This window comes from Poromitra crassiceps (assembly GCF_964638095.1).
Source record: "Poromitra crassiceps genome assembly, chromosome: 6".
Taxonomy (NCBI): Eukaryota; Metazoa; Chordata; class Actinopteri; order Beryciformes; family Melamphaidae; genus Poromitra; species Poromitra crassiceps.
In genome coordinates this window covers 39,774,915-39,797,967 of record NC_139627.1, presented here as the reverse complement: position 1 = coordinate 39,797,967, position 23,053 = coordinate 39,774,915, and the positions used below count along the sequence as shown (strand labels likewise).

At 43.1% G+C, this 23,053-nt stretch overlaps 2 protein-coding genes across 2 annotated transcripts; one reads left to right on the top strand and one right to left on the bottom strand.

Moving 5' to 3' along the window:
- Positions 1 to 806: 806 nt before the first annotated feature.
- LOC310777883 (uncharacterized protein) lies at positions 807 to 2,611 on the top strand (the record flags this gene model as incomplete). Its single annotated transcript, XM_083638230.1, has 6 exons — positions 807 to 851; positions 1,495 to 1,669; positions 1,796 to 1,837; positions 1,921 to 2,043; positions 2,150 to 2,181; positions 2,318 to 2,611. 6 exons carry the CDS (start codon positions 807 to 809, stop codon positions 2,609 to 2,611), a joined length of 711 nt encoding a protein of 236 aa, XP_083494356.1.
- A 4,771-nt stretch (positions 2,612 to 7,382) lies between these two features.
- On the bottom strand, positions 7,383 to 21,058 carry LOC310777882 (OX-2 membrane glycoprotein; the record flags this gene model as incomplete). The annotated part of the gene is made up of 5 exons (XM_083638229.1): positions 7,383 to 7,638; positions 11,757 to 11,858; positions 12,686 to 12,970; positions 18,758 to 19,087; positions 20,659 to 21,058. The coding sequence occupies 5 exons, from the start codon at positions 21,056 to 21,058 to the stop codon at positions 7,631 to 7,633; spliced, it is 1,125 nt and encodes a 374-aa protein (XP_083494355.1). The 3' UTR covers positions 7,383 to 7,630.
- Between the last annotated feature and the right edge of the window lie 1,995 nt (positions 21,059 to 23,053).

Below are 23,053 nucleotides of genomic sequence, written 5' to 3'. Positions count from 1 at the left end.
GCAAGAAATCACACTTGTGCAGAGTTGGAGAAAAACATGTAAAAGCTAAAGAAACTAGGACAATGTTGTGCTTACTGCTGAAGACGTTTTAGAGGGGACTACAAGCACAGAAAGATGGCACAGTTGACAGCTTGGAGCAGAGCTATGGAGATATGGAAGAGTATATTATATAAAGCTACAAATCACTCAATATGCAGTGTAATTTGTAAGTCTGTGTGCTTGTGAAACCATTTCATTCCATAGGTGTTTTGTTATGTAGGAGGACAGGAAGTAGTGAGGGAAGTTCACAGGTGGAGCCAGTCACGTACTGTATACAGTTAGCTACAGCAAAACGCTGTGTGAGGTTAGATGATCCACATGTCACTGTGAGTCTGCCCTGATGGAGCTAACATCATCTGACTTTCACCTGCTCCTTTGCTTCATGGCTCTCCTCTGCATCCACGGGGAAGGGCAAGGTGAGGCTTAACTGCTCTTCTTCTGTCATGTGATATAACTTTTCTCATCTTATTACGTTTGTTTAATGTGTCTCACATTATTCGAATACTTGTCTAGTACATTATACTTTATTGAACACATTGTGAATGGATCATTAATTGATTGGGCAGAAGATAAGTTGTCTCATGCCTCCAGTTAGCTATGACGCACAGTATCCTACATTCAGAATGCTTTACCACCATGAAATGAAGATCTGCATTCCAAAATAGTATCTATATGTAACATTTAAATATGTAACAACATTATTCCTGCCATTAAATGAAAACTCATTATGTGAATTAAGCTGACTTAAGAAGATACATGTTTCAATCATGAGAGACCAGTGGGTGAAATTTGACAACACTGTGGCTCAGGAGGTAGAGCGGGTTGTCCACTAATTAGAAGGTTGGTGGTTCGATCCCGGCTCCTCCAGTCCGCATGTCGAAGTGTCCTTGGGCAAGACACTGAACCCCAAATTGCTCCCGATGGCTGTGCCAGCACCCTGCGTGGCAGCTGGCCGCCTTCGGTGTGTGAATGGGTGAATGTAGGCACATTGTAAAGCGCTTTGGATAAAAGCGCTATATAAATGCAGTCCATTTACCATTTGACAAGCAAGCTTTATAATATAGGGACATTTTTTATATATGCATTCACCATCGTTTACAATAGGAAATATTGAGATCCCCCCTTTTTTATACAACCCCTCTCCCTTGGATAATGAACAGATTGTACAGATATTGTGCAATGAAGTACAGTAAAGGTGTTTCATGATCCACTCTGAATAATTAAAGACAATGTTGAGGATGATTGTCATTTGAGTTTTGATTGAGACGCAAGTTTTTTATTCTAGTTGTTACAGGCCCGAGCCCTTCATGTGAAGTGGGAGTGACAGTTCAGAGAGGCACAGTATGGAAAGCGGTCCCGCAACAACACCTGACCATACGCTGCACTGTGAAACACTGCGGGGAGTCGCTGTATGTCACCTGGTGGAAACTTCTGGACACAAACATATGTGAACAGATTAATAATACAGAGAGTGTTGAAGTAAGACAAACTGACAACGACGTCAAAGATGAACTGATCTCATTTTTGGATTTCAAACGGATCGCCATTTCTGACGATGGCCTGTACAGATGTGAATTAAGAGAATTCAAATATGCAAAAGTTAGCCATGCAATCAATGTCTCAGTTTCAGGTAAGTCATTTAGATATTGCATTTGACATTGGTGATGATTACAACTTTTTCCTCTATGTCACAAATAACTTGTTCAATCTCAGAAATGTAATTGCATATAAATAAATTTGCCTTCTATCTTTCCAGACAGACATACACCAGGAGTTGAAAACGTTAACAGTAATGCAAGTAAGAACATTTTCCTCTCATATATACAATCATTTTTGTGGACGCAATCTCGCAACATTGATCTGGTTGTTCATCTTTTGTAGATGACTCGTCAAATGAGGCTGCAAGTCTGCATTGGGTTACCTACCTCATCATCTGTGTTAGTGTAGTGGTTCTGGTCTTCATAGTGACAGTGATCAGCCTCCTGAGCTTTTCCAACTGTAAAGGTAAGTTATGGAATCTTCATATCGTCACAATTTGGATTACTTTAACAGAATTTCTAGGTCTTAGCGAAACACTCAAGCATCTTGTTTGTGTTTTGTGTGTTTCCAGGTTTAATAACCACCGGCCAAACAAAGGGACAGGTAAAGATGTGTTTCAAACCCACTGGGCCTTAATTGAGCTCTTAAGAGTTGTTACTTCTTAATCATAAAACACAGAAAAGATGGATTATGTTTCATTGGTCTGGTTTGGTCTTGTTCCTGTGTTTTGATATTGTAGGAAATGTCTACTCTTATGCTACCGGACCTCCCAAAGGACAGCAGTCCTTCCACTACTGTCCTGCATGCCCACACCAATGTGTATGACAGCCTCCACAGTAACGCAGGGACGTCGCCTTTCCCCATGACCCACAGAGCTCCGCCTGATGTGGCAAACTCAGCAGGAGGGGGTCCAAGGTCAAGCTGCTGCCTAGTGTATGCTACCCTGGACCACCTGCCCTCTGGGACGTCCGGCAGAATGCGACAAACTCAACAAGATGAACACTCAAACTATGCTGCCATCAGATTCTCCTGAACGGTTCTTTGTGTTCTGTTTCATGAAGGCTGGACTTTTTCATTTCTCATATTGCATTGTGTAATAGCTGCCCACGTGCACATGAACACGTGCAGCCAGGGGCTGTCATGTTGGTGTCACGGAAAGGGGGAAAGGTTAACCACACTTCAGAGGCACCTCAGAACGGGTGAACAGAGGAGGTCGTGGTAAGGGAGAGGTATAGTGTGCTGTAATGTGTCATCTTAAGTGAACCCTGCATGTCACGACTTTATTTTTTTAGCATGGTAAGAGCAATAAGAGCAAGTTTTTTCTGACTTGGCACAGGTTACATTTGGCTTTTTTCCCCAGAACTTTTTATTGTTTGCTATTTTTTTTTATTACAGTGTATGTATCCCACTTGTGCTTTTATCTTTTTTTTTATTCACCTCTTTTCAGTAGATGGACTTCTTTGTTTACAAGACTTGAATAACTTTGTTGACCAAAATGAATATAAGAGAGAGTTGGTGGGGTGGGTGAATTTGAGAGCCTTGCACACAGACTCGCTGTACATATGCACTGTGCTCAGCATGTCTGCTGTGATGTAGGGGGCTTTCCACGTGGGAAGATGTTCAGCTCTGCAGTGTAAAAGCTGACTTTCCATACTGTACATTTTGTAATCTTCACTGAAGGACTGTGGAAATATACTCTAGCCTACTTCAAATGGAAATTCACTGTGGTGTCTGTTATATGGAGTGAAGTACTGCGCTTCTGTTGAGATGATTATTTGAATATTTTAATGAAGGAATAATTTGGCCCACTCACCTTCTCCAGTTTTCCATGACTGTGAGATGATGACACTTTAAGCAGACAGGATGTGAAACGAGACTGGTTGTGGATTTGAAAGAATTTTACCAGTCAAGTTTATGATTGTAGAGTTAAAAGTGTACCTGGTTTATGTACCACATGCTTACCCAATGCTTACCTGGTTTATGTACCACATGCTTACCCAATGCTTAGCACTGCCACTGGAAATGTACTGTATGGCTGGTTGAAGTCATGTGAATGCTCACAACAGATTGTATAGGAGAAAGTCAACTTTTTATTATTGGAAGGTAATGATAGTGCGTAGCAGTAAACCACAGACATAAACTACAATGCATCTTGTCATTACTGTTAAGGAATTAGCTTGTACTAAATAAAATGATCAGTGAAGGCTTGTAACAGACATGTTTGTAGTGTTATCATAGTGGTATAATAAAAGTATAATATGCATATCACACTAGCTTTGCCATATCAACACTAATCCAACACTTATTAACACAACAGGATTCTGGAGGTGCAACAGAATTGAGACCGGGCATTTGGGCGTCCAAAATCAAAACAGTCACAAATATCCACTCCCCAAGACCACAAATCACCCATCATTGCTCATTATTTTGAACACAAAATATGTGTATAATATTTGCTTTATTGTGGAAAAAGCAGATACATGTAGACAAAAACACTTGTAATTTAGATTTCTTGCATGCTGGAAAACAAAGTGCCCACTGAGTTGTAAATTCTAATGCATTTAGAGATGCGCACAAGAGTTTCTTTCATTCAAAAATGACATTTAGTAATGAAAAACATCGAGCAATGCTCCTGAATAATGTGATTTTTGGATTATATACAGTATGATAATGTCATACAATATGTTAACTGGAATGCATAATCAAGAGAAGTCATAATGTAGCCTATGTACTGCACATAGATCACCTATAGATTGCTGTTCACATGTACGGCCATCCATGTGAAATGAATCAATGAACTTCATATGTCTCTGAATGGCTTTACATCTCACTAAGGCTGACTGTTAGAGCCCACACAGTTTCTATGCAGGCCAACGCTCACTCGCTCTCTTTCTCTCTCTCTCTCTCTCTCTCTCTCACACACACACACACACACACACACACACACACACACACACACACACACACACACACACACACACACACACACACACACACACACGCACGCACACACATTGGTGGCTGTGTTTTCTCTATAGACAAAGCCCCAGTTCAGATGACGGAGATGGAGAGCGTGGAGGCTAGTGCAAAGGCAGCGTTTGAGACATGCCTGATTACGTCTAGCTGACGTCAATGTGTGGTCGAACTGGGCAAGGCCAAGGTGTGCTCGTGGTCCAGAGTCTATCCTAAACTACAGATGTCTGGATCATTATTACACAGAATTTTGTTTCGATTGGGAATTGTGATGAGGAGAGCCATGCAATATAAGAATCCAAGAGGGAATAAAAAAACATTTATGTGAGAGAAGAGAGAAGGCTTTATGAGATAGACTGAATGTGTAATATGTATTGCTCTTTTCTAGGGACCAAAGTAAAGGTAAAAAAAAAAGTAAATAAATAAATATAACATAGTTTAGTTTGATTCAGTTTTTACACATATGTAAGTCTAAAAGAGGCCACGTGTTTTAGCAGTTTTAGCAATGGTAATGAGATACCCTCAAAGCAAACAATCCACTTTTCTTTCTTCCTTTTTTTTAACCATAATCTGATATTTGTATTAATACCAAGTGCTGAGCCTGAGCTAAATACACAGACAAACAATGAAAGAAGGGAATGTGGCACACAGCGAACAGAACTACTGTATGTGGATCCAGAGCTTATATATATATACATCAACTTGACACTATAGGGGGAGGGAGAGAGGGAGAGAGAGAGCACATACTGTATAGTGTGTTTGCTTTGAAAGATCCCTGCTGGCTAGAGATGAAAAGACCTAAAAACAGTGAGCATCTGGCAGCCAGGTCTGGACAGGTTTTCCATCTTTTCTAAATCCAGCTTAAAAAATAGGCCTACAAAGTTGAGCAAAAGTTCCTGATGAGTTGTAACGTTGAAAATCAAATGAAAGACAACCAAATGTAATACTTTTTTTTTTTTTACATTTATTACATTAATTTTACACTTTTTTTTTTACTGGACTACAATTTCTTCATACAGTTGTGGGCGTCAAGGTACATTTTCATATTAAGAACATTTCCGAAAAAAACACATTTGTAAATGTTTCTAATCTAAATCGTGTGCACATGATCAGTGTTGTGAGCATAGCCTAGATATCAAAACGATCGATATCTATCTAAGATCAGCTACATCGTGAGCAAATGTGATGTGGTGTGTTTGATGAAACACTAAGAAATACTGAGGACCTTGCAGTCTGATAACAATGGCATTCTTCTTGTGAAAAAGCAAACAACTGTGACCGCTTCAAATCATATGCTTTGTTATGCAAGATTATTTCAGCGTTAAGCTTGAGTATTTAAATGGCTGCCACCCTGCCTCATCTACCCAGCAGCAGCAGCACACACACACGCACACACGCGCGCCGCGCGCGCGCGCACGCAAACGCAAACGCACACACACACACACACACACACACACACACACACACACACACACACACACACACAGCTCGGTGAGTCTACAATATAGGCAAGCAACCAGACATGCATTCCTTCCAGGGGTACCAATAAGGTTTCAGCGTAGCATCTTCAGGGAACTGATTCAAGCCATCTGACCATGGAATTTCACACACACACACACACACACACACACACACACACCACAAACAAGTAAGTCTATAGCCCGTTTAGTTGTCAGTTGATATACTGAAGGTTACCTTGACCCGCACACAGCTTTCACTCATATACAGTCATGAGGAAGGCCCTCTAGTCAGGTACAAGAAGAAGTAAACTGGTAAAGGCGAGTTCATAGTAAGCCTCTACTACAGTAATTAGCTGTTGAGCTGTGCTGGTGGCAACCAGAGGAAACAATTACACACCCCTGAAATGCAACACACTGTAAAGCAAAAACTCTGCACTTTAATTTGCCTTACAGTGACTCTATACTGTTGGCTGTGGAATGTGTGACCATTAATAAAGCACAGAGAAAACAATGGCTGACCTGATCAAAGTCATCGATACGGAGGCAGAATAGCAGAGTTAAAAGTCATCGATGCGGTTTGGAGGCAGAATAGCAGAGTTAAAAGTCATCGATGCGGTTTGGAGGCAGAATAGCAGAGTTAAAAGTCATCGATGCGGTTTGGAGGCAGAATAGCAGAGTTGAAAGTCATCGATGCGGTTTGGAGGCAGAATAGCAGAGTTGAAAGTCATCGATGCGGTTTGGAGGCAGAATAGCAGAGTTGAAAGTCATCGATGCGGTTTGGAGGCAGAATAGCAGAGTTAAAAGTCATCTATGCGGTTTGGAGGCAGAATAGCAGAGTTAAAAGTCATCGATGCGGTTTGGAGGCAGAATAGCAGAGTTGAAAGTCATCGATGCGGTTTGGAGGCAGAATAGCAGAGTTAAAAGTCATCGATGCGGTTTGGAGGCAGAATAGCAGAGTTGAAAGTCATCGATGCGGTTTGGAGGCAGAATAGCAGAGTTAAAAGTCATCGATGCGGTTTGGAGGCAGAATAGCAGAGTTAAAAGTCATCGATGCGGTTTGGAGGCAGAATAGCAGAGTTGAAAGTCATCGATGCGGTTTGGAGGCAGAATAGCAGAGTTGAAAGTCATCGATGCGGTTTGGAGGCAGAATAGCAGAGTTGAAAGTCATCGATGCGGTTTGGAGGCAGAATAGCAGAGTTAAAAGTCATCGATGCGGTTTGGAGGCAGAATAGCAGAGTTGAAAGTCATCGATGCGGTTTGGAGGCAGAATAGCAGAGTTAAAAGTCATCGATGCGGTTTGGAGGCAGAATAGCAGAGTTAAAAGTCATCGATGCGGTTTGGAGGCAGAATAGCAGAGTTGAAAGTCATCGATGCGGTTTGGAGGCAGAATAGCAGAGTTGAAAGTCATCGATGCGGTTTGGAGGCAGAATAGCAGAGTTGAATGTCGTTGAAGAGTTGCTGTCATACAGTCAATAGGATTGTATGGGATGTTCCTCTTGAGGTGTGTCAGAGCGCCATCTTCCGCTGTCCTGTGATATGCAGTGAAACATCGAGAATCGCTGTGATTGGCTCGTATAAGCACTGCGTTTTCTGTTCAGACTCTTGTCTCATCTGAAAGATTAATCCGCTGAAAAGAAATGCAGGGAGACACAAGAGATGCAATGACACAGAGGGAAAGAAAGTATATTAAATCATAAAAAAAAATCAAATCTTCTCTGACATTTTACATCAAAGGTCAATAAAAAGTCAAGTGACATAGTTGAGTGGGTGCAGCCAGGACAGCAGGCCACAAGGCATCTCAATTCAGATCCCCCTCCAAACTGTTGGTCCGTGATCGGCAAGCTGTGCGATCAATGGACCGGCAACCTGTCAATCACGCCCCAAAACAGTCTGCTTCTATTTTACTTTGAATGGGACCATTATGCTGTATTGAAGAAGACTTAAAACTAGCAATTGAGATGATAAACTCATTAGGAAAGTGTTTATCATAGGCCATTAATCAAGTGAGAGGTAAGGTCATTTTCCCACTGACTTCAAAAACAACTTGACTTCTTTTTGCAACCAGTGGAGTCGGCCCCTGCAGGCCATTTGAAAGAATGCAGGTTTAAGACACTTCCACTTTGGCTTCAATTTTCACAAATGGAGCTACCCCCTTGTATGTAACAAATTTATGTGTGATGAATTGTTTATACTTTAGATTAGGAGATGCAGAAATCCTTGTAAATTCATGGTAAATGATATACACATCATTTAAATAACAGGTAAGGAACACTTTAGTTTGTACTGCAATGCTTTTTACTAAAAGTTTATAGATTACTTACAGCACATTGTGACATGTTAACATAGCACTTATTAATCATCTACAAATGTATATTAATGTTTTGTAAATGATTAGTTCATCATTAACTAAAGGCTTATAAATGACTTACTGTATGACTGAACATTATTATAAAGTGTTACCAAAAAATCTTTATAAACCATAACATTTGTACTTTGAGTTGTGCTATTACAGTATACAGAATGATCCACGGCTAATTGATTTCAGGCACAGGCATTGGAGGTGCAAGTAAAGTGCAGGTAGAGTGCAGGTAGTGAAAACGCATTCATATCAACAGAAATATCCAACTGAACAGCTATGAGGAATAACAGTAGGCAGGTTCTGGACAAATAAATGATAAAGTAGAATAAAGAAATAAAGTCTGCACACTGAAGTGTCTAGCTCCCGCTCAGTTTATTTGACGTTTCGATGACTAATATCTGACGAAGATCCTCTGTGATGGAAATGTCAATGAACTGCCTGGGAGCTAGACACATCAGTGTGCGGACTTTATTTCTTTATTCAACTGAACAGCTATCTCACATCCCCATCACAGCCTTAGACATTTTATGAATTGAGCACGGAAAGCAGATTACATGTTGTGGACATAAATTATGTTCAGATTCTGTTCCTCCACCACAAACTGGATTATGTGACAACAGCATGAATGGCACATTGCATCACACACAATTGCCATAATGGCAAACACTAACACAAACACTAAAGTTAAAAAATAATAATCCAGAATTATCCTATGTTTTGTGTCTTGCTTAAACAAGAATAACTTTCAATGAAGTTTCAAACGGAGGTTCAATCAGGAAGACTATAATCTGCACTTTACGCTTCCTCAGTTCACTTATTTCTCCACCCCTTCAACTCTGCTCACACGCTCAAAATAAGCTAGCTCCCACACTAGCTCCCACACTAGCCAAAACAGAGAGCCTCCCCGGATCCCCCGAGCCCCTCTGCAGGTGGGAAACCCGATTACAGTAAAAGTGCCTACAGATGATCCTACACACAGGGCCGGCCCTATCCATCTGGGGGCCCTAAGCAGGATATAGATTAGGGGCCCCCTCCCAGGGGCGGGGGTTTGGGGGCATCCGTGCTGGAAGTACTTTTAAGTAGGGGGTGCTGTAAAGGTGCTCTTATGCTCGAGCAAAGCCCCGCGAGTCTCCGTAGTCACCGTGCAGACCTCGCGCTGGGGCAGATGCCATTATACTCAGAAAGTGATCACCATGTATTGTACAATGGTGAGAACAGCCCGTGAAAAGTCGCAATGAAACGCTGTGCAGTACTGAGTGCGCTTTCACTCTCAAACGACCGCACATCAGCACATGAAGGACTCACCAAACTTGTTTTTACTGAAAGCCGTTTTTACTACTCAGCCCTGATAGCCTACTACTCTGTGCTGCTTTTAATCTCTCTCAATAATGCTCTCAACACAACACATTTACTTGGTGAAATGACTAAAACAGTTGCAAATCTAAGTTTATAGCCTACCACATGGGTCAAGAAATGTGGCGAAAACACAGCTCAGTGTTCAGGGCTCAATGGTTTGTATGCAGCCATGTTTGGAGAGAAGCTCGCGCTGTTAGAAAAAATATCAGGCACAACGCGAGCGGCCGCTGGACCACGCGCATAACCACGGCCAACAAATTTACGTAATTTGACGCGCCCGCCCCTCGCTCCACCCCCGCGCCCTTCACGGCAGGGTGAGCATAATTCAGCCTTTAGGAGGGGACTCTCGGTGCTGCCCACCAGGGCAGCGCCAAAGAAATTTTTTACGTTTTTTGGACTTTTAGCCATATTTAGAGTAATATTTAAAACAAACAAACAAACATGACGATGACGCTCGTTTGTAGCCCTATCAGTGTCAAGCAAGCGTGTAGAACCCAGCAGCCATAGGGGTTGCCAGGTCAGTTAAACCAGGGGTTCCCAACCTTTTTTGTGACAAGGACCGGTAGATACATGCAGGACCGGTTGTCAATTTTAATGGTTTTAGTTACATATTTACTCACCAGGTGGCGACAAAAGGTAAATAACAGCCTTTTGTGTTGTACTGTATGTAGCCTACAGTATTTATGTTTTTGTTTAAACTACAAACATAAATAAATGTCAACCTATGTTTTAACTACCACACACAGCCTATAATATTATAGCCTATGTTTATTAAAAAAAAAAAAAAAAGGGGGCCCCTGGCAACTCCCGGGGCTCTAGGCAGCCGCTTAGTTCGCATATAGGGCGGGCTGGCCCTGCCTACACATGATCCTACACATGATCCGCGGTAAAACAGCTCTGCGCCCGCTGTCCCGTTGTTTTCCTGTGGGGGAGAGCGGCGCTTCTCAACCAGGCGGCAGCGCTACCCTTGGCGACGCACACAGCGCACTTTGCTCTGCTCACAGTTCAAAATATCTCAATGCTGACCTACTTATCGCTGACCTTTCATGAGCGCAACCAATCAGAGGAGAAGAACCCGCTGCTCGCCTCTTGTCCTGCAGATTTACGCTCCGCTCAGCAGATCGCTCTACCTCGCGGTGAGAAGAGTGCAGACCTCTCATCATGTGAAGGCGCCTTAAGGGAGGTATGTGTGTATGTGCGCTGCACTAGTGTCTCCTCTGGTTGCTTGATGCATGCCGCCTGTATGAGTAATGACTTATCATGTGATTGTCCCCAACACCCCAACAAAGGGGGGACTATGGATCGGTCTCCGTCCGATAGTTTGTGCCGCTCGGGGGCGCCATTAAAGGAACACTCCGCCCATTTTCAACCAGCTTTGTATCATTAGAACATCAGTAGTATATCAGAAAACTGTAAACGGTTTTGAAGTCTGTCATTTAATTTGACAGTTATTGAGTGTTAAAGTGTGGACCAATGACATCACTGGTCCACACTAACTAAAATTAATAACTCATTAACTCAAATCAACTCTCAATAACTGTCAAACTAGATGAATGATGAATAGTTTGACAGTTATTGAGAGTTGATTTGAGTTAATGAGTTATTAATTTGAGTTAGCGTGTGGACCAGTGATGTCACTGGTCCACACTTTAACACTCAATAACTGTCAAATTAAATGACAGACTTCAAAACAGTTTACAGTTTTCTGATATACTACTGATGTTCTAATGATACAAAGCTGGTTGAAAATGGGCGGAGTGTTCCTTTAACAATGAATGGGAACAACTCAGTGGTAAAGCAGGAATCACTGACTGACCCAAGGGTGGACCTACATCACTAGTGGGGGACAGGCTCAACATGTTTACTATTTGCTTGTTTTATCTGACATTACTTTAGAGAAATATGTAGAACGGCATGCATAAAACTGATGAATTAGCCACTGCCACAACATACTGTACATACACATACGCACGCATGCACGCACGCACACACACACACACACACACGCACGCACACGATCGCACACTCACCGTCTTTGCGCAAGAAACACTTCCAAAGGCAGAAGCAGAGGCACATGACGAGCAGAGCTGCTACTGTGGTGACTGAGATCAGGATGGAGAGAGCTGTGCCAACTGTGAGGGACAGAGAGAGAACTGATCAGCAATGTTATCATCTGCTACCGTACATCTGGGTTAATATGTCATTTTCACTGCTGCTTCACTGGGCTGAACACTGCATCTCTTGTGGGCCATGACTGATTGAGAAGATTTGATTTATGGTGTTATGACCAAATGTATGACTTGTCTCTTTGTGCACTTCTGACCTCATGGAAACAAGGTAAACTCAGGTTATCAGCTGCAAATTAACCATAACCATGGCACACATGCCAAAGTATGGGGCATCCTGGTAGTGTAGAGGTAAAAGCACTTGCCTACGACCGCGGAGACCCGGGTTCATTTCCCGGCAGCGGCGCTTTCGCCTTGGTCAGGCGTTCCTACAGACACAATTGCCCTGCTCAGGCGTTCCTACAGATACAATTGCCCGTGTCTGTAGGTGGGAAGTCAGTGGGGTATGTGTCCTGGTCGCTGCACTAGTGCCTCCTCTGGTCAGTCAGGGCGCCTATTCAGGGGTGGGAGTCGAACTGAGGGGGAACAGCGTGATCCTCCCATGCGCTACGTCCTGCCGGTGAAACCCCTCGCTGTCAGGTGAATAGAAGCAGTTGGCGATTGCATGTGTCAGAGGAAGCATGTGCTAGTAGTCTATGGCTCTAGCCAGATCAGCAGAACGGGTGGCACCACGGCCAGGACAGCAGGGAGAACTGGCCAAGTGCAATTGGGGAAGGGTCCTTATATAAGTCATTATATAAGGGCTTTGAGCCTGGAACAATAAAAGACGTACTGCTACGCAAAACTGAGGAAGCAATCCATATTGGAGCGAAGGTGCACCAACACCAACTCACTTTTAGTGTTCATGGATACAGCTATTGGTGTCTCAAGCCCTTTATGGTGGACCAAGCATTTGATGGACACGTCCTTCAGCAGCCCTGATTGGACGGTGAGCGTGCTGATGACCAGAGTAGTGCCGTCGGCCTGGGGGAGCTGCGTGGCCACCGGCGGGCCCATCGTGCGGTTATCTCTCTCCACGTTCCAGACGATCTCTGCCGGGGGGCGCGACACCGAGGTGCAGTTGGCTTCGATCACGCCGGGGGACGTGGTCTTGTAGCTCACCTGAGGTTTGGGCAGCACTGGGAAATTAACAGACAAACTGGAACTAGTTTCACAGCACGTACACACAAACACACACACATATGTATATATGCACACATTTGTTCTAGATTTGACTGGTAAAACAAAAAGGACTTTTGTGGTACAAAGTTTTGTTCTATTGCAATGAATGTGAAATGCACAGTCAGCCACAGACCTTAAATGTTACGCTGCCTGATGAGAAGCATATTTTGTTGTGTATTTAGTGTCTCTGTGATGTACAGTACCTCAGAGATCAGATAATACTAGGACATTTTACTATTTCTTCAGTAGTACCAAATAAAAGTACATATTTGTAAGTACTATGTAAATTAAATTTGAAATTGGCCAATATTCAGATTTTCTGTTTAGTTTTATGTGTTCATCACATAAACGTCCCTCAGAGAGGGTCCAGTTGTACTCAACCTTGCCCTACTCAGAAGCCACATTGACAAAAAATACTTTTGGCAAGAACCACAAGCCAAAAACATCCCTTTCCTCTCTGAAACCAGTTTGGTTCAGTTTGACTCTCGCCAGCTCTTCCGCTCGCAAATTTGACCTTTTGAATTGTGAAACGACATCACAAAGCAGAGAGATGCATTTTTTCCTGAACCCATGGACACAAAGAATAAACTCAAGTTCTAAGTCCGCTTTAAATGTTTGATATTCCTCTTCAGCCATTTTAGGTTCATGCTAAGCTAGTTTTCCCAATACAATGTGATGGAGTTTGCACTTGTCTCGCGCACCTGCAAACAGAGCACGACACCTGAGATTAATTCTGCTGACAGTTTTGTTGTTGTTTTTATTTATTTATTTATTTATTTATTTATTTATTTATTTATTTATTTATTTATTTATTTATTTATTTATTTATTTATTTATTTATTTATTTATTTATTTATTTATTTATTTTTAAGTAAGACTTAAAAGAGCCACAACCACCCAAAAAGGATCCACATGTGGCTAGAGCCTCGGGTTGAGTATCACTGAGTGTAGATTGTCAATGTGATACCTGAAGCAAATGTGTAGCTTTTGGATCAGCCAAGGTACGGTATGTGAATTCTTGCACACTTGAGATCTATAAGCAAACCCCTTGCTGTTTTCAATTCTCTGCTCTCGGGGCTGAGGCAGGAATGTGACTCATTTGCGAATTGAGAACATTTGTTTTGGCAAGAATAGATTTAGCCACAGATATTTGAGTTCTAGGCAGTGACGCACTCACAATCTGGTTTAGATCAGCTGCAGAGGTGGGACACACCGCACCAGGAATGGATGCAAATAACCATCCATAATGCCTCGCGATCTCGCCTGATGCTCGTGCAAACTTTGACAGAATTTTGACTCTTTTTATGGAATTATTTTCAAGCACATTTTCAGGACAATATGGAAATATGGACTGCAAGAGGCTTTCATCGCCCCCCCCCCCTTCATGTAGTGACATCTTTTCACAAAATAAAAAACAAAAACAAAAAACAAAACAAAAACAGGATCGTCACTGTACTGACTCATTCCCGTCCTTTAGTGAAGTCAAATCTTTTGTACGACTCAAACACCTTGCCAGTTCATGACAAGCAGAATGTGTGTGTCACTGTTCTCGCCTGTGAATAATGTGTGTGGGAGTGGGAGCTGGAGGACGGGATGAGGACAACTATGTGGGATGAGGATGGAAGGCCGTTGGCAGCAATGAACAGAAAGCAAAGTAAACATTATCCATAACGCAAATCCTGTGCTTCACTACTGAAATGCCTACTGTACGGGGCCGATTTCAAACAAAAGCTGGGCTGTTTGTTCAGATCATTGTGCGAGAGAGAGAGAGAGGGAGAAACCAAGAGAACGCGAGCGAGCGCAAAGCCAGAGACAAAGCACAGAGAGCGGGAGGCGGACAGAGGGAATCACTGTGTGTTACAAACAGTGACACAGTGTCACGCAGTCAGGACTCAGTCTGTCTCTCTCTCTCAGCCCCCCCCCTCCTCTCTCCAACGGCCCTTTCTTCAGACACACACTAGTCGAGTTTACGAGTTAAATAAAATAGGACACACCAATAACAACAAGGACTAGCCTACTTCAGCAGCAAAGGCTAAAAGATCAACATTCCTGTCCAAATCCCAACGCTAGCTGTCTCTTCCAGCAGCACTAAATCTAAGAGGCTCCAGGTTTTCAGTCTCCTTGCAGCCACACCACACCCTCTCTCCTCCGCTTCTGCCTAAAGCACCAACAGGTGTTCTCCAATCCCTCCACACATAGGACAGATATATGGTCACGCAGGGGATGACTAAATCATATTTTTCATAAAAGAAAGTGAAACATTCTGCCAATGGATTGAGTGACAAAGTTCCACTTCCGATTCCGATTCAGCTTCAGTTGTTTCAGTAATTGTCTAGATACAAGACAATACTTGAAGCAAGGCATAATTAAACCAATCACTTAATTACCGTAGTATGAAGAAGAAGAAAAAAACACTTCAATTAAGGAAATTCTTGATTTGTAGTGCAAATAAATTAATTGATCTGACACCACTGGCAGACCCCCCCCCCCCCCCCCCCCCCCACTTTAAATTACTTGTTAAGATGGGGTGAACCATATAAATAGGTAAATAGATTCAAGGGTACACGCTATGTTTTGCTGTCTGCCTGAATGCATTTTACATTATTACTGTAATCCAGGATCAGCACTGCCAAATGTGCCAGCCAAGATATTTTCATCATTGACCATTTGGGGGTCGTGATATATGTCCATATGAATGCTAACCTGACACTGTCAGATGGATGGGTTTGTTTTACATACTGTTTCACTGATCTGATCTCAAGATCTCGTGAGAATCCAGCTGGCTTGCAAGGTTATATGAACGGCCCACTCATGTGGTATTCATGACATGGTAAGTGGAATTTTTCCTTCACGATTTGTGACGTGTCTTGTGACATTTTCAGAAAATGGCGGACGCCATGGATGTGGATGGAAAGTTAATATATTGTAATTTTATAGCCACATAGAGCTTTATAGTCATTTTACAATATGTCTGAGGAACATGTTGAAATTCTTAACGGTCTCATCTTTTTTCCTCTGTCATTATGCCTTTGCATTTCCTGCATTAACGTAGTGAACTGCTTGCTACCTAGCCTTAGCTAAATTGTTAGCCTCTGTGGCTTCAAGTCAATTGCGCATGCTCACAACGTGACCACTTGAATAGACCAGAACTGCGTCGCGTCTTCAAGCGTCCAGCGCCAAGGCCGTGCCCCTTTTTAGGGGAAACCCACCATAGTAAAAGACGGTACAAGAAGCCAAAACCACTTCAAACAAACTATTTAAAACGGTTTAATTTGATAGAGATATGCCGAAGAGTTGCTGTGTTGTTATAGTTTCACTAACAAAAAAAACTGGTCTGCGATAGATATGTTTTAATAGAGTAGGGGTGACACCGTCAATGTGGACGATGCATGTAACCTGGTGGAAACTGGATACAGCGTTCATATCATATGAATGGAGGGCGTGTCCCTATCTCCTGCCTGTATGTTTTATTGAAGCCAAAATCCGGCCAGATCAGTGAACCAGAGTCTGCGCAGTAGCTCCATTGATTTAGAACCTCTGTGGGCTCCCCGCCCCTCTGAACTTTCTTATGTAGAGCTGCTGTTTCTAGAATGCGCACAGTGCGTTGCGTATTTATATAGGCTACAGTCTAGCTCTGTAAATATTGCAATTTAAGTTGTAATATTTTTTGTCTCGCCAAAAGTAACCAGGAAGATTCCCACTATGAGATCAGTTTATCAAAATGACGCCTGTACAAAAATCTGATTTCCGTTGTCGGAGATTGAGTTGTATCAGCCAGACAAGTCAGACCTCCGGGCTGCTCTCAGCCCGTGCTCTGAGAGCAGCCCGGAAGAGGAGCCTCTCAGCCCGGAAGAGGAGCCAGGGCTGCTTGGCTCTTAGCCTCTCACTGGGGGAAATTCTCGGATGAACAGCTCTGTGTTGATTAGCCTAATGTTTCCGTGGCATTTTGATTAACTTTATGATTACATTTCTTTTGGCGCAAATGTTGGTTTAACAAATCTAACCGTGAGGCTACGTTGTTGTACCCCCCCCGGTACAGTGTGTGTAGGGCAGCCCAACCTAACGTTAGCCCAGTGCATGAGCCAGGCTGCCTGGTCTATTCTCCGACTCTGTATATCCCACTGAGCTATATCTTATTTATGCCTGGTATATCGTTACTAAGAGAGGAGCTTGTGAAGAACGAACATCCCCACAGTCAAAGCATTTCCCCGAGATATGCATATAAAAACATTTGTTGCTTTAATAGCCTACAAAAAATAAAACGTCTGTTTGTATGTGATGCTAACCCGTTAGCGATGAGCTAATGGTGGTTGTGTACTACTAGGCCTCATCTTATACCCGGGACGGGAGTTAACGTTATAAAACACATTTCCTGTCGGTTGGACAACCTGGTCAGTTCTGAAAATATGTGTCTATTATTGTGTTATTCCAGCTATCGTTATCGGTTGTTAAGTTATATTAAGCCGATAAATAATGAAAAACAGCTGACTAGCGAAAGCGGCTAACGCCATTGCTAGCCTGCATGTTAAAACCATTGTGTACCTATAACGTAGCTGGAGTAACTCATAAAACACATATTTTCTGAACTTACTTCAGTCCCCAACCAACGTTAATTCCTCGCACACCTTTCTCAAAACAATGTTCTTTTTATTCTATTCCATTGATGTCTGGTAGCCAGCACAGCTAACCCATGAGCCACCCGACCTCCAGGCAGCGTTAGATAACATGAAGCCATGTGTCTTGTCTATAACGATAGATCTATAATGTGCAGGGCCTGTCCAGCCAATGACGGCTTGAGACTGGCTGCCACAGCTGTCAATCATCCATTTTTATCCCTTTTTATATGTCAAATAACTACTTAAAAACAAACTGATCAGAAAAATGACCACTTGCACAGGCATTAGCATGATAATGACTATCTAAAATGATACAAACCACCTTTGGAAATAAATTATCTGACGTATACTGTGATTATTTCGGTTGTGATTTTCCCATCCACTAACATGGGGAGGCGGGCCTTGTGACCTAATACTGGATTCAACCGCCAGAGCGGCGATCTAACATGCAGCGGCTTCACTGAACAGGACCAATGCTCAGTCCATCTTATAATATGTCCATGGTTCATATAAGGCAAGTACCTTGTGTCGATGTATCTTGCGCATTCTATCCGAGTTGAAATATATTGTCATGTCATGGTGTCTTTGGGTCATTTATAAACAAAATTAATTCTGTTATTTTTCTATAGATTTCTTTGGTACTGCTATTTTACATTGAAGTCAACGCGAGTGGCTTGTGTTGTCCCCTAAAAAGGGGTGCGGCCTTCATGTTTTGCAAATTACCCAGATGTGCTGGTCTGGTCTATGCCAAGCATGTCATGTCATGTACACGACTGCCGGTCTCGTAAACATGAGTTTACGACTTCCAAGTGGAGGCCGCGACTGTCACAGCTGTCTGTGACATCTGTAAGAGGACTAAACGCCCACATCTGCTGAAACTAGCCTTGTAGTTGTCTTCCTGCAGTGCATCAGTCAAGACGATGCCAAGATAAACCGAACCATCTCTGGTCAAATGAAAAAACAATATCCGAACTCAACAAGTGTAGCCCGATACGCATATTTTACTTAACTTGCAAAGATGGTATTTCAGTTTCCCAGAGCTGTTTCACTGCTGTGTGGGCCATGCTGCTACAAATATGCAATATCAATCACCAGCAGTGATGGTATGTTTGTGAGAAAGATGCTTACCATAGATGGAGAGGCAGACAGTGGAGCTCTTCGGCCCTTCAGGGTGTGTGTTGTACAGGCAGGTGTAGCAGCCCTCGTCCTGGATAGCGACGGGCTGGATGGACAGCTGGCTGTGGGACAGGGAGGCGCTGAGCCACACCCTTCCCTGGTAGGGCGGCTCGATCATGGGGTCGCTCCGCTTGGCGAAGGAGGCCACCTCGCTGGCTTCGCCCCGCTCAGGAGCGTGCCTCCACACCACCTGCTGCACCTTTTCGGGCAAACCGTAGGAGCAGGACAGCGAAGCCTTCTTGCCGCTCACGGCCGTCTTGTTGCCTTCGGCGGTGATGCGCGCTGGGAGCCAAAAGAGAGGGTCCGGGGGGGGGGGGGGGGGGGTGAGGGGGTGGGCGAGGGGGGGGGGGGGGGGGGTGAGAGTAAAGGCAGGGAGGTCAGAGGGTGAAAAAAAAACAGAGCGATGCTAATATTCAGAAATATGACACACCTTAACGGAAACCAGTTACTGGGATCTGCAACAGCTGTTTCTGCTTAGCAGAATAAGCACTCCATCTCCCGCTGCTGTACAACTCCATATTAACATCACAGACCCATCGACCTATTGTCTGTTCTCAGGGGAACACAGCCGGGGACATGGGGAGTCAAGGTATCTGTCCTCACATAATTCATCCTTAAATCCCAGCAGTCTACTGATATACTGTTGGTGGGGAGGAGCACCTTTGAGAGGCATATGGCTTTAATTAATTTATATACTGTTGGTGGGGAGGAGCACCTTTGAGAGGGATATGGCTTTGATTAATTTTAGTGGAGTGCCAAATGGGTGGGGAGCAAAGGACAAGCTTCCAAAACCACTCGTCAGACAGAAACACCAAGAAGGGCAGAAAATAGAATAGAAATTGAATCCAGAGGAAAAACTTCAGGAATCTTATGAATTTCTGCTTCCTTGTTCTCTGCTATCGCCTGTAATTCTTCACTTAGCTGGGGATATAATATACCAGTCCCTCTCTCATAAAAGTGGATCATGGGAATAATATCGATATAGTGCATCCAAATGTGACTTAATTTTACCTCCAAAATGTGCAGAATAACAATATAATAGTTACTGTATCATCTACTGTACATTACACTATTGTACACTACTGTACATTACATACTTTCACATTATGCAAAATGCTGTTTTACACAACGTGAAATAGGTAACGTTAGGCTATATATTTTTTTTTAAGTATAGCTTTTGGTTTTTTCAATCTTATGTTTGTTCCAATAAGAATAATGTATTGTGTCAGAAAATTTGAATCCTATTATCAACGGGTGATTTGTTCACATTGAACAAGGATAGCTTTCCACTTAAGACCTGTAGGCTAGTTAACATGAGGAATGCTCCCTCCCATCCTACCTTGACTCCCTGTCCAAGTAGCAACCTGTAGTCAGCAAGCCTAACAAAGGAAATATCCATACATCACAACATATGAATGTAAACTACTCCACCACATTCTCAGATTACTGCATAGAGCTAGCCTTAGCAACATAGGCTCACTCACTCACAGAGCCCAAACACATATCACTATGGCTGTACTCACAGGTAACAGTGAGGCATGTATGGCTGTGCTCACAGGTAACAGTGAGGCATGTATGGCTGTACTCACAGGTAACAGTGAGGCATGTATGGCTGTACTCACAGGTAACAGTGAGGCATGTATGGCTCTACCCACAGGTAACAGTGAGGCATGTATGGCTGTACTCACAGGTAACAGTGAGGCATGTATGGCTGTACTCACAGGTAACAGTGAGGCATGTATGGCTCTACTCACAGGTCACAGTGAGGCATGTATGGCTGTGCTCACAGGTAACAGTGAGGCATGTATGGCTGTACTCACAGGTAACAGTGAGGCATGTATGGCTGTACTCACAGGTAACAGTGAGGCATGTCCGCCCCTGCTGCGAACCAGACGGGTGCATGTCGAAGATGCAGGTGTAGCAGCCCTCGTCACGGAAGCTCACCCTGCGGATGGAGATAGTCGAGGTGTCCTTGGGAGAGGAGGCCAGCTCCACGTGCTGCTGCCCACTCACGCTGTCCCTCTGTCCGGGCTGGTAGGTGAGCAGCGTCTGGTTCTGGACGTCCAGCCAGCGCACCTGCCTCAGGGACTCGCCTCTGTCTCTCGACACACTGCAGGTCAGAGTGAAAGACTGCTCCACTGGAGCTTCTAGGCGTTCTGGTGCTGTTACCCGACCTGCTGAGACATCCAGCCAGATGCAAAGCACAGAACAATTTGCTGTGTTTCTTATGTGGTATCTGTTATGATTTTGCATTGCGCATTACATTAACTAACCCTCACCCTAACCATTGACTAACCCTATGCATAAATTAATACCTAGTTAACATGAACACCATTAGTAAATGTTTATTAGAAAATGTTGTTAACTGTTAGTTAAATAAGCATTAACTAACCCTTAATTTAGTGACGATTGGTTTGGCATACTCACCCTGCAGTTGTACGACGGCCAATAGCAATAAACAAAGCTGCAGGTCTTGTCTAAAGGAGACCTCCATCATCATCATCATCATCTGCATTCATTCATCAGAGAGATGCAAGAGTCAAACTGAGGTTGAGAACATTCAGAGGCTTCAAATCAGAATCAGCCCAACATGAATCATCAGACAACATCTCTAACTCCCTCAATCATTCAATCAACTGGTGATCAGGCTAACCTCATCTCCTCCCTCTCTTAGGGCAATTAAATTCCTGTGGACACACACACACACACACACACACACACACACACACACACACACACACACACACACACACACACACACACACACACACACACACACACACACACACACACACACACACACACACACACACACACACACACACGTTAAGTAAGCTAACTAACTCCATCCAAAGATCTATCCAAGGCATTAAGATTTTGTGGATCATTTTTAAAAGTTGACAGCAGTAAAATTCTTTAAGATCTTTTGGTGGAAATTCGTAACCACACCGGCTTTAGACAAACCTATCTAGCTGTGTTAGTAGCCTAAACATAACAACTTGTTGCCAACGCCATAGCCTACCAAGAAATGGTTTTAAAAAATCACGTTATTACCTCCACGTATCTGCCTTACATTTCCACGAATTTATCTTCCATTTCATTTTCATGTTCCATTGTCCATGCAAATCACATACTCACCTTTATTTGTGTCCTAAGCATACAATCAAAGGAAATAATAGGTGCAGTGAAAAACCCCCAACTAGTCGGGAAGTCTCAGCATCATCAGGATCCAGTAAGTCACTTGCAGGCTAACATCACTCCTGTGCGAGTGAGAATCAATGATCACTTTATCCGACCGTGCGTAATGGTCCAAACTGGTCCGCTTCATCCGCGCAGTGCAACGCTGTGTGAAGAAGGCAACAGCAGCCTGCACTGCAGCCTCAAACGTCTGTCCCGCCGAGCATTGTGTTCACATCGCTCTCTAGCGTTACAAACTGCGTACTGCACGGTGGGACAGACAGGGGAGTTCAGCATCTCTCCCATGAATTTAGGTCAGTGCTTCCATCATGCAGTTTAGAGTCTTCAGCATTATTGAAGCATTATCTTGCATGACGAAGCCACACGTAAAGTGACTATTTTACAAAGAGATGGGCCTAATTAAGATGTTTTTGTTTGATGCTTCATTCCAAGAGATGACGCATCACACACCTGACAATCCCACAATTAGGCTACAATGAGTAATTTCCATCTTTATGAAAATAAAAAAATGTGTGAAGTGATGTCACTCAACTGGAAATGATGTCACACAATTGCTTGACTGTGATATATCATGGGTGTGTGTGTGTGTGTGCGTGTGTGTGTGTGTGTGTGTGTGTGTGTGTGTGTGTGTGTGTGTGTGTGTGTGTGTGTGTGTGTGTGTGTGTGTGTGTGTGTGTGTGTGTGTGTGTGTGTGTGTGTGTGTGTGTGTGTGTGTGTGAGTGAGATGGGCAGTATTTTAAATACATGTATTTCAAATACATTTGTGTATTATTTTGTAATTTGTTATTATTGTTATTTTGTTATTTTGTATTTGGCTGGACCGAGAAAAATAAGATGTAATTTGTATCAACATACTTTCAGACCTTGTATTTTGTGTTTAAATACATAAAATACTTTTATTTTTATTTTTTATGTTATTTTATTCTCAAATTGACACATTCTTACCATTGACACAGGTTTAAACTGTGGAGGAAAGAAATGTGACATGTCACTTCTACTCTACCTCTGATTGGCTTACCTTCAGAACAAACTCAACGGCAAATCAGAGGC